The sequence below is a fragment of the Falco rusticolus genome, chromosome 18, assembly GCF_015220075.1.
Source record: "Falco rusticolus isolate bFalRus1 chromosome 18, bFalRus1.pri, whole genome shotgun sequence".
Classification (NCBI taxonomy): domain Eukaryota; kingdom Metazoa; phylum Chordata; class Aves; order Falconiformes; family Falconidae; genus Falco; species Falco rusticolus.
Genome location: NC_051204.1, coordinates 6,450,724 through 6,466,058, shown reverse-complemented (window position 1 = coordinate 6,466,058; position 15,335 = coordinate 6,450,724). Strand labels below are relative to the sequence as shown.

Here is a 15,335-nt window from a genome sequence, read left to right as displayed (position 1 = left end):
GGCCGCCACCCGGGCGCCCGGGTCCTTCCTGTGGGTGCTGGGGGAGGGGGGAGGGGAGGTCACCGGGCCGCCTGGGTCCCTTGGGGTGGGGGAGGGGGTGGCGGTGGGGGGAGGGGCAGGGTGCCAGCCGGGCGCCTGGGTCCTTCCTGTGGGTGGGGTGTCCCCCCCCTCCCCCCACTTCCCCTTGGCCCAGAAGGACTTTGGGGTGCGGGGGGGTGGGAGGGACAGTGTCCCCCCTCCCCATGGCGTGCGTGGAGCTGCTGGTGCTGCTGCTCTGCGCCCCCCTGCTGAGCCCCGCCGGTACTGGGAGCACTGGGGGAGGCTTGGGGCTGGGGAACTGGGGGGTACTGGGAGCCCCAGGGGAGGCTTGGGGCTGGGGAACTGGGGGGTACTGGGAGCCCCAGGGGAGGCTTGGGGCTGGGGAACTGGGGGGTACTGGGAGCCCCGGGGGAGGCTTGGGGCTGGGGAACTGGGGGGCACTGGGAGCCCCAGGGGAGGTTTGGGGCTGGGGAACTGGGGGGGTACTGGGAGCCTCAGGGGAGGCTTGGGGCTGGGGAACTGGGGGGGTACTGGGAGCCCCAGGGGAGGCTTGGGGCTGGGGAACTGGGGGGCACTGGGAGCCCCGGGGGAGGTTTGGGGCTGGGGAACTGGGGGGGGGTACTGGGAGCCCCAGGGGAGGCTTGGGGCTGGGGAACTGGGGGGCACTGGGAGCCCCAGGGGAGGATTGGGGGTGGGAGACTGGGGGGGTACTGGGAACCCCAGGGGAGGCTTGGGGATGGGGAACTGGGGGTACTGGGAGCCCCGGGGAGGATTGGGGGTGGGAAACTGGGGGTACTGGGAACCCCAGGGGAGGCTTGGGGATGGGGAACTGGGGGGGGTACTGGTGGCACTGGGAGCCCCAGGGGAGGCTTGGGGATGGGGAACTGGGGGGCACTGGGAGTCCCAGGGGAGGATTTGGGATGTGGAACTGGGGGGTACTAGGAACCCCAGTGGAGGATTGGGGATGGGGATTTGGGGGGTACTGGGAGGACTGGGGAGGTACTGGGGAGCCCTTGGAGGGGCACTGGGAATACAGGGGGTGGAACTGGGAGGCACTGGGGGCCACTGAGGGAGGCTTGGGGACTGGGCGGGGGGGCTGGGGGAACTGGGGGCACTGGGACTGGGAGCAGTAGGAGGGGTACTGGGAGCACTGGGGGAGGCTCTGAGCCTGGGGGATACTGGGAGGGCACCGGTGGGGCTGGAAGTAGAGGGGTAAGGGGCACTGGGGAAATGGGAAGGACTGGGAGGGCACTCGGCTGAGTGGACTGAGAGCCCTGGGGGAGCTGGGTGGCGGGTGGCAGAGGATATGGGGAACTGGGGGATACTGGGAGAACTAGGAGCACTGGGTGACTAGACGATATGGGGGGGGGCTGGGAATTGGGAGGCCCGGAGGTATAATGGAATGACTGGGATGCACTGGGAGATATGGGAGCACCTGCACTCTGGGGGGGAAGTGCAGGAGTGGGAGGGACTGGGGAAACTGGGTGGACTGGAAGGTCACTGGGAACACTGAAGGGGGTAACTGGGGACTGGGAGAGGTAGGGGGATACTGGGGAAACTGGGAGATAACTGGGGGTCACTGGGGGAGGATGCCCCCACGTGACACACACACACACACACACACCCCCCCCCCCGTGGACCCTTGCCCCAGCTGCCACGCCCGTGTGGTGCTTCGCCCGATTGGAGGAGGAAGGGGGAGGCGGGGCCTGCACCGAGCTGCTGGGCGATGAGCCCGTCTCATTGGCCGACTGCTGCCTCAACCCCACCTATGGCTACAAGCTCCGCCCCCATGGCCACTGCCACACCTGCCGGTCAGCCCCATCCCTGCAAGCCCTGCCCAGTCCCCACCCTTCTAAGCCACGCCCACTCCCCACCCTTCTCAGCCCTATCGCAGCCACACACGCCCCTAGCCCCACCCACCAGGCCCCGCCCACCACACCTCCTAGGCCCAGCCCACCCCACCCAAGGCCTGTCCCACCCTATAAGCCCCACCCACACCACTAAGCCCCTCCCTCCAACAGGACCCCACCCACATCCAGGCCTCACCCAGCCCCCCTGCCCTGGCCACTGAGGCCGCGCCCATCCTCCCCCCCCGCCTACTTAGAGCCACGCCCACCCGCGAGACCCCCCCCCCCAGGTGCCGCCGGGCGCCAGCGGGTGACCCCTGTCCCAGGCAGGACACGTGGGGGCCGTGGGGCCGCTGGACCAGCTGCTCGGTGACCTGCGGGGAGGGGACCCAGCGCCGCGGACGCAGCCGGAGCCCCACAGGGGACAAAGACCCTCGGGAGTGGCAGCTGCGAGCGTGTCACCTCCCCTGCTGCCCCGGTGGGACACGGGGACGCTGGGGAGGGGGGCGGGATGGGACGTGGGGGGGTGACCCCGAGGTTGACCCTTGACCTTTGACCCCAGTGGCGGGGGGCTGGACCCCCTGGTCGCCGTGGAGCGGCTGCTCAGTGACCTGCGGGGTGGGGACCCTGCGGCGGAGCCGGGCTTGCGCGGACCCTCCCCCCCGCTGCGGGGGGGGCTGCGGACCTGGGGCGGCTGAGGAGAGCCGGGTCTGCCAGGGGGCGACCCCCACCTGCCCTGGTGAGGCGGGGGAGAGGGTCGGGATGAAGGAGGATGGTGGGGGAGAGGGTCGGGATGAAGGAGGATTATGAGGGAGAGGGTCGGGATGAAGGAGGATGATGGGGAGAGGGTCGGGATGAAGGAGGATGGTGGGGAGAGGGTCGGGATGAAGGAGGATGGTGGGGGAGAGGGTCGGGATGAAGGAGGATGGTGGGGGAGAGGGTCGGGATGAAGGAGGATGGTGGGGGAGAGGGTCGGGATGAAGGAGGATGGTGGGGGAGAGGGTCGGGATGAAGGAGGATGGTGGGGAGAGGGTCGGGATGAAGGAGGATGGTGGGGGAGAGGGTCGGGATGAAGGAGGATGGTGGGGAGAGGGTCGGGATGAAGGAAGATGGTGGGGGAGAGGGTCGGGATGAAGGAGGATGGTGGGGGAGAGGGTCGGGATGAAGGAGGATGGTGGGGAGAGGGTCGGGATGAAGGAAGATGGTGGGGGAGAGGGTCGGGATGAAGGGGAGGATGGTGGGGGAGAGGGTCGGGATGAAGGAGGATGGTGGGGAGAGGGTCGGGATGAAGGAGGATGATGAGGGAGAGGGTCGGGATGAAGGAGGATGATGGGGAGAGGGTCGGGATGAAGGAAGATGGTGGGGGAGAGGGTCGGGATGAAGGAGGATGGTGGGGAGAGGGTCGGGATGAAGGAGGATGGTGGGGGAGAGGGTCGGGATGAAGGAGGATGGTGGGGAGAGGGTTGGGATGAAGGAGGATGGTGGGGGAGAGGGTCGGGATGAAGGAGGATGGTGGGGAGTGGGCCGGGGAGGGTGATGGGCGGGTGGGGAGGGGGCTGGAGCCTCAGCCCTGCCCCCGCAGTGGGGGGCTCCTGGGGCTCCTGGGGCCCGTGGGGCAGCTGCCGGGGCACGTGCAGCGGGGCGGGCAGGGCGCCGGGGCGCAGCCGCAGCCGCCGCTGTGATTCACCGCCGCCGTCGGTGGAGCCGCCGGGAGCCGCGTGCGCTGGGGCCGCCGTCGACACCCAGCCCTGCCCTGGGCTGCCGCCATGCCCCGGTGAGGCCCAGGGGGCTGGGGGGGCTCCTGGCGTCCCGCGGCCGGGGGGCTGGGGGGGTCCATGTCGGGGGGCTCGGGGTGGGGTGGGGGGTGTGCTGTATGAGGGGAGGGGCTGCATCTGGGGAGACCCTGCGTTGGAGGGGTCCCCGCGTCCAGGGGGCCCGTGTTGGCTGGGGGCACTGGGGGGGCACATCTGGGGGGACACCCCTCATCTCTGGGGACCCCGCACTGGGGGGGGACACGCGCGGGACTCCACGTCTCGGCGGGGGCGTGGCCACAAGCCCCTGACTCTGCCCCTTCCCCGCCCCTCACAGAGGACGGCGCCTGGGGGGCGTGGTCAGCGACCGCCCCCTGCCCGGTGACGTGCGGGCTGGGCGTGGTCACGCAGCGCCGCGCCTGCGACGCCCCACCCCCCCGGCATGGCGGCCGCGGTTGCCACGGCAACAGCACCCGGCGTGTGGTCTGTGGCCCCCACGGGGCCTGCCCTGGTGAGGGGGCGTGGCCTGCGGGAGGGGTCGTGGCCTGAAGGGGCGGGGCCTTCGAGGCACATAGGGCTGGGACGGGAGTCCACCCAGAGGGTGTGCCCTGGCTTGGGGGGGTGGGGCTTGGGGGGGCAGGGCACCCAGCCTGCTGCTATGGGGCACCATGTGACCCCGCCCCTTTGCTATAGGGCACCCCACTGCCCCCCTCTCTCTCTGTGGGGCACCCACCCCATAGTCCCCCCTCCCCGAGACACCTACCCCATAACCCCCGCCCGACACCCACCCCACAGCCCCCCCAGACACCCACTCCCCGGCCCACCCCCCCAGTGCTCCCCAAGTGTGGGTCAAGGTGGGCTATGGGGTGCCCCACAGCTCCCACTGACACCCCCCCCCATGCCTCCCTAGGCGTGGAGCACTGGGGGCCGTGGGGCGCCTGGACCCCCTGCGAGCGGCGGCAGTTCGGCTCCATAAGCTGCCAGCCTGCTGTGGGGCAGCAGAGGCGCACGCGGGAATGTTTGCGGCACCGGCCCGGGGGGCCGCCCTGCCCCACGGACGGGGGGCCCAGCATCATCCAGCTCCGCACCTGCTACAACATCCAGAACTGCCTCTGTGAGTGATGCCCCTCCATCACCTATAGCTGCCCTATGGAACCGTATAGATGCCCCGTAGCACTTACAGTTGCCTTATAGGGCCCTATAGGTGCCCTTTGGGACCCTATAGTTGTCCTATGGAAACCTACAGATGCCCTATAGCACCTGTAGTTGCCTTGTAGAGCCCTATAGTTGCCCTACAGGACCTCATAGCTGCCCTATGGAGCCTTATAGCTGCCCTACAGCCACCCCACAGGCCCCCATAGCCACCCCATAGGAACCCATGAAGACCCACAAGAACCCCCTCCCCCTCCCCCCCATAGGCACCCCATAACCTCCAGCCCTATAGAGTGGGGGCTGAGGGGTGATGCTGCCCTGTGCTCCCAGTGCCGGGGAACTGGTCGGACTGGAGCCCCTGGGGACTCTGCACTCCCCCATGTGGGGCCAGCCCCACACGTAGCCGTGTCCGAGAGTGCCAGCCCATCTACCCCACCTACCCGTGCGTATAGGGGCTGTGGGGGGTGGTGGCTATAGGATCAATGGGGGGGTCTGTAGAGACAGCGGGGTGTCTACTGGGTCAATAGGGGATCTATGGGGCTGGGGGGGCTATAGGGTCAATGTGGAGTCTATAGAGACAACGAGGGGTCTACAGGGTCAGTGGGGGATCTATGGGGCTGGGGGGCTATAGGGTCAATGGGGAGTCTATAGAGACAACGAGGGGTCTACAGGGTCAGTGGGGGATCTATGGGGCTGGGGGGGCTATAGGGTCAATGGGGAGTCTATAGAGACAATAGGGGGGTCTACAGGGTCAGTGGGGGATCTATGGGGTTGTGGGGGGCTCTAGGGTCAATGAGGAGTCTATATAGACAACAGGGGGGTCTACAGGGTCAGTGGGGGATCTATGGGGCTGGGGGGGCTATAGGGTCAATGAAGGGTCTATAGGGTCAAGGGGAGTCTACAGGGTCAGTGGACGGTTTATGGCGCTGGGGGGTCAGTGCAGGGTCTATAGGGTTGGGGGGGTGTCTACAGGGTCACTGGGGCATCTGTGGGGCAGGCAGATCTGTATGTGATCTCTGGGGCCTACGGGGGATCTATGGGGCCGCGGGAGGGGGAGCCCTGGGTGGATCTATGGGGCAGGGCGCTAAAAGCACCCCCCTTACAGACGGATCGTGACCTCGGTGGGCTCTTCCACCCCCGTCAATGTCACCTTCTGGGGGTCGGCCCGGCCACGCTGCCCCCCGCTGGAGGGGCAGCACCTTCGCCTGGAGGAGACCCGGCCCTGCCTGCACGTGCTGCCCTGCCCAGCCCCCCACGGTCTGCCTGCTGGGGGAGGGGTGGGGCGGCAGGGATTCCTTGGGGGGGGAGGGGGGGGGTTTCTGGGTCCCCTGGAGGCCCTGGAGGGGGGAAGGGCAGGGGGCCTGGGACCCCTTGGAGGGGAGGGGGTGGGTGGGTTTCTGGGTCCCCAGTGGGGGGATGGGCAGGGGGCCTGGTTCTACGGGGAGGTGGGGGTGCCCCCCGGACGCCGGGGTCCCCTATTTACCTCCTTCCTCTCCCCCCCCCCCCCCCCAGAGGACTGAGACTCCCGGTGACACCGTGGGACCCCAAATCCACCGCAATTTCCCCCAAAACCCGCCTGGCCCCTCACCCCCGCAATAAAAACCCCGCAATAAAGACCCCGGACGCCTGAGTCCCTCGGGAGGGGGAAGGGGCGCGGGGGTGGGCCCCCGAGGGGGGAGGGGCGGTCCCCGTTCCCCCCCCCCCGCACGCCTTGGTTTACTTTCCGGCCTTGCTGCCGGTGATGACGTCACCGGCCCCGCCCCTTTCCCTCTGCAGAGCCGCGGGCGGGGCGGCCGCTGACGTCACAACCGAGCCCCGCCCCTCCCACGGCTTCTCAACGGAGAGGGGGCGGGGAGAGGGGGCGGGGCCGGATGTGAGCGCGAGGGCGGGGGTTGGGCGGGGCGGGACGCTGCCGTCCGGGGGATGCTATAGGGGCTCCTATAGGGCTCCCGGCAGGGCCGTCCTTCCACTGCAGCCCCCTGCCCCCTATAGCGGCTCTGCCCCCTTCTCCTATAGCTCCCCTTCCCCTATAGCTTTTGCACCCCCTATAGCTCCCTTCCCCTATAGCTTTTGCACCCCCTATAGCTCCCTTCCCTTATAGACCCCCATCCCCTATAGCTTTTCTGCCTCCTATATCTTCCCCGTCCCCTGTAGCCCTTTTTCCTCGAACTCTTGCATCCCCTATAGCCCCCACTTTCCCCTGTAGGGCCCGGCCATGGGGCAGCCCCCCGCCAGCTCCCTTCCTCTATAGGGCAGCTTTTCCTGGGGTCCCTTCCCCTATAGCTCTCCTTCCCCCATAGCTCCTCTCCCCTATAGACCCCCATCCCCTACAGAACCTTCTTCTATAGCTCACTTCTCCTACAGAATTTTCCCGTAAGGCAGGCGTACCGCCTCCCAGCCTTTCGCCCCCTATAGACCCCCTTCCTATAGGGTTTTCTGCTTCTACAGCTCCTTCCCCTATAGGGCCTCCTCCTATAGCCCCAGGGATGCCATTCGCTGTATGGGGTGCTTATAGGCACCTTCATGCAGGCTGAACTCCTATAGCTGCAGACACCTGTAGGGCTGGGTCCTCGCAGCCCGGGTCCCTATAAGACCCTATAGCTAGTCTCTATAGGCTGCCACCCCGCTAGTGGGCCCCTATCAGCTGACTCCCCTGTAAGCTCTGACCCCCTTAGTAGCTGTCTATAGGGGAACTCCCATACCTCTAACCCCTATAGGGTGACATCTATAGCTCCCTATAGTGGGCTTTTATAGACCCTGACTGCTATAGCGCTGCTCCCTAGCAGGTGACCTCTTAGAGCTCCCTACCCCTATAGCAGGCTCCTATAGCCCCTGACCACTATAACTCTGACCCCCCCCAAGGGCGACCACTTGTAGCCCCTGACCCTTAGAGCCGGCCCCTATAGGCTCCCCCCCAGCCCTCTTCTCCTATAGGTCCCTATAGCCCCCAACCCCTATAGATCCAACCCCCTATAGCACCACCACCCCCCCCAGCTTCTACCCCATATAGGCCCCTACAGCCCCTAACCGCTATAGCAAGTCCCTATATGCCCCTATAGCTCCCACCCCCTATAGCGGGCCCCTATAGCCTCTGACCCCTATAGCTGGGGATGGAGTACCTGCGCCGGCGGCTGTCAGATGGGAACTTCCTGGCGGGGGGGGGAGGGGACCCCCCTGGGGTGGGGCCAGGACTTGGGGGGGGGCCGGGGGTGGGTGGGATGTGGAAACCCCCCCGGACCCCCCCTCCGGCCCCACTGCTGCTCGTCATCTCCCCTCCTGGCACCGACTGGTACGTATGGGGCACCCCCAACCCCTGGGACCCCCAACCTCCCCCCGGGCCTGGAGGGCACCTGGGGAAGAGACTTGGGGGGGGGGCGGGGGGCACTCAGGGAGGGTGGGTTTGAGGGTGCAGATCTGGAGGGGGGAGAGCACCTTGGGAGGGGCGGTTGGGGGTATCAGATTTTAGGGGAGTGAGGTTTTGGGGGGTCTGATGGGGGGTGTCATTTGGGGCATGTCATATTTGGGGGGGGCATTAGGTGGGCTTCGGTTTTGGCGGGTAAATTTGGGGGTGTCAGATTTTGGTGGGGCAGTTTGGGGGTGTCACTTGGGGGAGGGCATTTTGAGGCCCACTTGTTTTGGGGTACTCCCTGCCCCCCCCCCCCCAGGGTGAAGCTATTCAAGGGCAAATCGGTTCACGGGGATGTGGAGCTGCGAGTAGAACAGGTGAGTTTTGGGGTCGGTCCCCCCCCCGATTTTGGGGGCCCCCTCTTCAATTTTGGTGCCCTTCCTTATTCTGCGCCCCCCCCCCCGCTGGTTCTGGGATCTGCCGATAGGGCCTGATGCTGCATTTTGGGGGTTCAGGCTGATTTGGGGGCCCCCCAGGGAGGTTTTGGGGATCCTTGTGGGGGGTTGGGGACCCCACTGGATTTTGGGGTCCTTCCTGATTTGAGGGGCCCCCAGGGAGGTTTTGGGGATCTTCGGGATGGGTTTGGGGTCCCCACTGGATTTTGGGGTCCTCTCTGACTTTGGGGGAGCCCCTAAACCTCCATTCCTTGAACCAATTTGGGGGTTCAGAGTGGCTCAGCGGGGGGTTTGAGGGGTCTCAGGGTGGGTTTTGGTGGCCACAGGGAGGGTTTTGGTCATCCCTGGGAGATTTTGGGGGTCCCCCTGGATTTTGGGGTCCCCCCAGGCCCAGTTTTCCGAGCTCTCCCTGGTGGCCTCCACCCATGGCGCCCTCAGCATCACCATCGACACCCCCCGAGGGGGCACAAGGTGGGGTCCCCCCCATTCTTGGGGTGCACACCCTCCATTTGGGTGTTTCGTGGGTTCTAGGGGGATTTTGGGGGGGCTGGGTGGAGTATTGAGGAGATAGGAGAGCTTTTGGGGTTCAGGGATGGATTTTGGTGTGCAGATGTAAATTCTGGCATACAGGTTTAGGTTTTGGGGTGCAGGAGGGGATTTTTGGGGGTGTAGGGTGGAATTTCGGGGGTGTGAGGTTTGATTTCAGGGTGCAGGAGTGGGATTTTGGGGGTTGAAGGGTGGAATTTTGGGGTGCAGGGCAGGGTTTTGGGCTGCAGGAGGGGATTTTTGGGGGTGCAGAACTAGATTTTGAGATCCGGCTTTGAATTTCGGGGTGCAGAGTGGTATGTTGGGGTGCAGGGGGGAATTTTGGGGTCCAGGGTTGTATCTCAGGGTGCAGGGTGGGATTTTGGGGTGCAAGGTGGGACTTTTTGGGGTGCTTTATATTGGGGGGGTTGGGGGTGCCCCATGACCCCCCGTGTAGGCGGGTGCACCCCGACTTCGTGCTGGTGCGGGAATGCCCTGAAGGAGGGGCAGAAGGCGCCACCCGGCGGCTGCTGGTGGGATTGCAGCTGGGGGGGGTCCCCAGCACCGACCCTCTCCCTGCCCTCTACGCCTTCGCCCATCCCCCCTGCCTGGTGCGTGGGATGGGGGGCACTGGGAGGGACTGGGAGGCAACTGGGGGGGGGGCTGAGTGGGCTTTGGGGTGGGCATTTGGAGGGAGTGGGGGGCCAGTGGGAGGACATGGGGGGGCAACTGGGGGGACTGGGATCTAACGCGGGGACTGAGGGGGTGCTGGGCGGTGACTGAGAGGTAACTGGGGACATGGCAGGAGGTGCTGGGGGCACTGGGAGGCACTGAGGGGTAACTGGGAGGTAACTGGGATGTGTCTGGGGGAACACTGATGGGTGAATGGGAGCGTATTGGGAGGCACTGGGAGGGATACTGGGTGCACTGGGAGGGATGGGGCTTTACTGGGGGGCACTGGGAGTGCCTGTGGGTCGTAATGGGAGGCACTGGGATAAACGGGAGGATACTGTGAGGCATGGGGAGGAATACTGGGGCAGACTGGGAGTGCTGGGCAGGGCTGTCACCCTCCTCTCTCCCCGGCCCATGACGTTCCAAATGTTCCCAGTTTGCCAAGTTGGCACAGCTGCAGCGGGAACTGGGCCCCGAGGCCTTTCCCCTGGTCCCACAGGGCTTCTGCAACCACCCCCGTGGACTGGTGAGCACTGGAAGGCACTGAGAGGGAACTGGGAGATGATTGGAGTGGACTGGGAGGCACTGGGATTTACTGGGAAGAAACTGGAAGTGGACTGGGGGGAGCTGGGGAGGTACTGGGAGGGGATAGGAGCAGATTGGGGGCACTGGGAGGCCCTGGGTCAGACTGGGAGGGGGCTGGGGGGAACTGTGGGAAACTGGGAGGGCACTGGGAGGCACTGGGAGGGGATTGAGAGGCACTAGGGGGGCGATTGGATGGGAAATGAGAGGCCTGGGAGGGAACTGGGAGCACTGGTGTAACTGGGAGGTCCTGCAGCTGACAGCCCCCACCTTCCCCATGATGGTGACGTTCAGCCCCGCTCCCGCAGGGGTGGGCAAGGTGAGATCCCGCCCCCTCCCCTTCAGAGCCCCGCCCCCTCCCCTTCAGAGCCCCGCCCCCTCCCCTTCAGAGCCCCGCCCCCTCCCCTTCAGAGCCCCGCCCCCTCCCCTTCAGAGCCCCGCCCCCTCCCCTTCAGAGCCCCCCTCATGATTAACCCCTGGGGGGGTGGGGCTGATGGTCTGAGGTGGGTGGGGCCCACTGAACTTGATGGAGGGGCGTGGTGTCGAGTGGGCGTGGCCTCTGGAGTGTCCCCGCCCCCACATATGTCTGGGGTGGGGAGGCTGGACCCTTCTGGGGGCGTGGCTGGATAAGGGGGTGTGGCCAGCAGGGTGCATGGCCTTTCTCAGTCTGTCTATAGGGGTGGCCCACATGGGGGCGTGGCTTGGCGGTGTCCCCACCCCCAGGTGTGAAGGATAATCCCCACGGAGGGGTGGCCCGGTGGTGGGGTGTGTGGTGGTTGTGACTGGGGGGGGGGGGTCTGGGGTGGCCGGGCAGGGTGGCTGGGGGGGTGGGGGGGGGTGTCTAATGCTGTCTCCCAACCCCCAGGTGCGTGTGGGGACGCCAGAGGTGCTGGGGGCGGTGGTGGGGGCCATGGGGGGGGGCCCGGGCAGGGGCCCTGGTCCAGGGGGTCCTGGGGGGCAGTCAGCGCCTGCGGGTGCAGCGGATTGGGGAGGAGTACAGAGCGCTGCGGTGAGGGGCCAGAGCGGGGTGGGGGGACACTGGGGGGACATGCAGAGACGTGGGGCCATGGGGGAGCCATGGGAACTGGGGGGGCACCACGGGGACTGGGGGGGACACACATACAGGGACATGGGGACGGGGGACACACACACATGCGGGGACATGGGGCCATGGGGACTGGGGGGGGGACACACGACTCATGCAGACAAAGGGCCATGGGGACCAGGGGAGGCCATGGGGGGACACAGGGCCATGGAGGGTCCACAGGGGTCATGGTGAGGACACGGGGGGGACATGAGGACATGGGGCCTGGGGGGCCATGGGGCGATGTCAGTGACATCAGATGAATGTGTGGGGACGTGGCAGAGACCGGGGGACACCGAGTAACCCCCTGACCCTGTGACCCCGCTATCCCCACCCCCCCAGGTGGCCACTGGTGGCTGGGGACCCCATGGGGGAGGGGGCTCAGATGGAGCTGGTCACTCTCAGCCCTCGGTGAGTGGGAAGGAGGGTGGGGCTTGTCTCGCAGGGGCGTGGTTATGGGGAGGGTGTGGCTGCAGGGGGTGTGTGTGGCTACAGGGTGGGGCAGGGCTAGGAGGAGGTGCAATGGGTGGGGTTCCAGGTAAGGGGTGTGGCTGGGGAAAGGGGTGGGGCTACAGGTATGCGGGTGGGGTGGGGCAGTGGAGGCATGGCTGTTCCAAACAGGCGTGGCTTTGCTGGAGGGGCGTGGTCAATGAAGGGCATGGTTAATGAAGGGCGTGGCCACGGGGAGGGGTGGGGCTGTCCAGAAGAGCCAGCACTGTGAGGAAGGGTGTCAGCTAGGGAGAAAGGGTGTGGTCATGTGGGCGTGGTTTCGATGAGGAGGCGTGGCTATCACAGATGTGGGGCGGGTAGGGCAGGGCTATGCAGGGAGTGGTGCTGTTCCCAAAGGGGGTGGTGCCTAAGGGGGGTGGGGTGGGAGGGGGCTGCGTGCCTGCATGTGCAAGGCCTTGGGCTATGGGCGTGTCCCCCCGAGGCCACGCCCACCCACCCTCTGCAGGCACCGTGGCTGGGTGGATGCCTGTGCCCGCCTCTTCGGGGGTGTTGACATCTGCGGGGTGGAGGTGCTGCAGGCGCCCGACGGGCGGGAGCACATCTTGCAGGTCAGCACCAGGTGACCTTGAGCCCCCGACCCCCCTGGAGGCCCGGGTCGCCCCTGACCTTGACCCCCACCCACCCGCCCTGGCAGGTGCTGGGTTCCTGGATGCCGTTGGTGGGTCCAGGGGCAGCTGAGGATCGGGGGCGGATTGTGGAGCTGGTGCTGGCACGAATGAGGGCGGAGCTGCCCCGCCCACGGAGCCCCTCCCATGCACGGCCACACCCACAGGTAACACCCTATCACCGTAGAGGCCCCCTCCCTCCCAGGTCCCCCAGGGTCCAGACCCTCCCTGAGACCCCCAAGTCCTTCAAGAGCTCCCCAAGTCCCACAAAGCCCCCTTTGAGCCTCCCCATAGTCCTCCAGGAGCCCCCCAAGTTTTGGGGATTCCCATGGGGTCTTAACCTCCCCCTCTTTCTGCCCCACAGATGTCGGTGACATTGGGGTCCTCCCGGCCAGGAACCCCCCCACAGCAGCGAACCCCACCCCAGGGTGAGTGACACCCCAAAATGGGGATTTCCCCCCCAAACCCTGGGACTCCCCAGACCCTGGGGACCTGTCCAAAAAAGAAGGATACCTCCAAAACGGTGGGGCCCTCTCAAATGTGGGGACCCCCCAAAAACAGCCTGACCCCACCCAGTGTGGAGGGCCCCACAAAACCCTGGGACCTCCCCACACCAGGATACCTCCCCAACCTGACACCTCCCCGCCCCCACCCCCCCGAAATATAGATTCTTCCCAACAGCCAGGGACCCCCCCCAACCCCACCCCCAAATGTGGTAACCCCTAAATATCAGGGAGACTCCCAAAACTTTGAGCCCTCTCTATATGGGGCGGCTGCAAAATATGCCCCCTCCAAAATCTGGGGAGTCCCCCAGCCCCTATAACTCCCCCAAATTGCCCCTTTTCTAACCTGCCCCTCCTCCCAGTGCTAGCAGACAAACCCCTGCACCCCCCCCCGCCCCAAATGAATCCCCTGCACCCCTTGGCCCCGCCTTCTCAGCCCTGCCCATCCGAGGTGTTTCTCTCCCCACCTCCCCAGGTGCTCCGCCGCCATCTGGCCCTTCCCAGCCCCGCCCCCCGCCGCAGGGGCAGCCCCGCCCACCGGGAGGAGGGGCTCCAACACGCCCTGTCTCACCTGGCCCCACCCCAACTCGAGGCACCACCCAGCCCCGCCTGCCAGGCCAACAGCCCCGCCCCCAGATTCCACCCCCCTCTACTCAGCCCCACCCACAAACTCCATCCACTTTTCTGCAGCCCCGCCCACAGACCACACCCACCACTGCCCAGGCCCGCCCGACAACCCCACCAAGCACCCAGCCCCGCCCTCAGGGTCCACCCACCTCTCCCCAGCCCCGCCCTCAGGGTCCACCCTCCTCTCCCCAGCCCCGCCCTCAGGGTCCACCCACCTCTCCCCAGCCCCGCCCTCAGGGTCCACCCACCTCTCCCCAGCCCCGCCCTCAGGGTCCGCCCACCTCTCCCCAGCCCCGCCCTCAGGGTCCGCCCACCTCTCCCCAGTCCCGCCCTCAGGGTCCGCCCACCTCTCCCCAGCCCCGCCCTCAGGGTCCACCCACCTCTCCCCAGCCCCGCCCTCAGGGCCCGCCCAGATCACCCTCAGTGCCCCAGCCCCGCCCCCAGTCACCTCAGCCCCGCCCCCAAACCCCACCCAGTGCCACTCAGCCCCGCCCCCCAGGCCAACAGGCCCCACCCACCACACGTCAACCCCGCCCCCAAGCCCCACCCCTTGCCCCCAAACCCACCCTGGCACCCAAACCGAGCGGAGCCCAGCCCCCCAGGTAAGTCGGGGGCCCAGACGCCTGGGTCCCTTCTGTGAGGCCCAGGCGCCTGGGTCCCTTGGGGGGGGCCCGGATGGCCGGGTCCCCCCCGACCCCTCCCATTGCCCCCCCCAGCCCCGCCCCCGAGCAGGGGGGCCCTGAGAGCATCCGCTCCCTGCGGCAGAGCTTCGCCAGCCTCTTCGCTGACTGAGGGGGGGCCTGGGCGTCCCCCCACATCGGGGGAACCCTGGCATCCAGGCCCCACAGCCGCACCCAGGGGGACCAGGCGTCTGGCACCCCTGAGTGGGGGGAACCCTGGTTTATGGGCCCTCCATGTGCAACCCCCCCCCTGCCCTCTGCATACCTGCAAGCCGTGCCCCACCCCCACCCCCCCTCCCCCCCCCGGAAATGGAGGGGGTGTTCAGTATGTGCTAGTGACTCTGTGTGTAAGCCCCGCCCCCATGACGCCCCGCCCCTTATTAACCCCTCCCCCTGAAGGGATGGGCAAATAAAGACCCAGAGCTGCTGCTGCTGTGTCACTGCTTGAGGGGACACACCTTATAGGTGGTGAGGGCTGATGGACCCTATAGATCTGGAGGGGGGTATGGAGCCTGTACAGGCTGAGCAGCAGGTATGGACCCAGTAGAGCCTGAGGAAGGTTACAGACCCTATAGACCTGAGGGAGGTAGGGATCAGACCTGTAGATCTGCTCTGTAGGGATCTGATCCTATAGATCTGTGGGTGACCATATAGACTATATAGATCTGGGAGGGACTACGGATTCTAAAGAGCTGGGAGTGATACACACCATATAGAAGAGAGTAGATCTGTGGATAGTCTATAGACCGGGGGTTGGGGAAGGCATATAGACCCTGTGGGGGGTGGGGTATTGTTATAAACGATAACAATTAAACAATTTTATTTGAGGTTCAATCAATTTCGGTTGAGAAACAATAAGCAAAAAACAGCGCTGGGTGCGCGGAGAACTCAATTAGCTCCACCACGCGCGCACCTGAGCCCTAAAAGCGGCGTATTTTATGCCCGGATCTCGACCAA

The 15,335-nt window shown here is 66.2% G+C and overlaps 2 protein-coding genes across 2 annotated transcripts; both read left to right on the top strand.

Annotated features, from left to right (window-relative positions):
• The first annotated feature begins 171 nt into the window (after positions 1–171).
• Positions 172–6,406, top strand: LOC119159002 (complement factor properdin). Its single transcript, XM_037411518.1, has 10 exons — positions 172–300; positions 1,691–1,850; positions 2,213–2,364; positions 2,449–2,625; positions 3,469–3,660; positions 3,975–4,148; positions 4,548–4,751; positions 5,120–5,231; positions 5,895–6,046; positions 6,302–6,406. The coding sequence occupies exons 1-10, from the start codon at positions 243–245 to the stop codon at positions 6,307–6,309; spliced, it is 1,389 nt and encodes a 462-aa protein (XP_037267415.1). The 5' UTR covers positions 172–242; the 3' UTR covers positions 6,310–6,406.
• Positions 6,407–6,673: 267 nt separating this feature from the next.
• SYN1 (synapsin I) lies at positions 6,674–14,806 on the top strand. The gene is made up of 12 exons (XM_037411615.1): positions 6,674–8,078; positions 8,455–8,512; positions 8,979–9,061; positions 9,573–9,726; positions 10,224–10,313; positions 10,626–10,688; positions 11,796–11,864; positions 12,409–12,511; positions 12,598–12,735; positions 12,933–12,996; positions 13,547–14,300; positions 14,415–14,806. Exons 1-8 carry the CDS (start codon positions 7,900–7,902, stop codon positions 12,454–12,456), a joined length of 744 nt encoding a protein of 247 aa, XP_037267512.1. The 5' UTR covers positions 6,674–7,899; the 3' UTR covers positions 12,457–12,511; positions 12,598–12,735; positions 12,933–12,996; positions 13,547–14,300; positions 14,415–14,806.
• Positions 14,807–15,335: the final 529 nt, after the last annotated feature.

Coding starts and splice junctions, on each gene's coding strand:
- SYN1 (XM_037411615.1), top strand. CDS start 7,900: ATGGAGTACCTGCGCCGGCGGCTGTCAGATGGGAACTTCCTGGCGGGG. Junction 8,079..8,454: donor TCCCCTCCTGGCACCGACTG/GTACGTATGGGG, acceptor CCCCCCCCCCAG/GGTGAAGCTATTCAAGGGCA. Junction 8,513..8,978: donor TGGAGCTGCGAGTAGAACAG/GTGAGTTTTGGG, acceptor GGGTCCCCCCAG/GCCCAGTTTTCCGAGCTCTC.
- LOC119159002 (XM_037411518.1), top strand. CDS start 243: ATGGCGTGCGTGGAGCTGCTGGTGCTGCTGCTCTGCGCCCCCCTGCTG. Junction 301..1,690: donor CCCCCTGCTGAGCCCCGCCG/GTACTGGGAGCA, acceptor CCCTTGCCCCAG/CTGCCACGCCCGTGTGGTGC. Junction 1,851..2,212: donor GGCCACTGCCACACCTGCCG/GTCAGCCCCATC, acceptor CCCCTGTCCCAG/GCAGGACACGTGGGGGCCGT.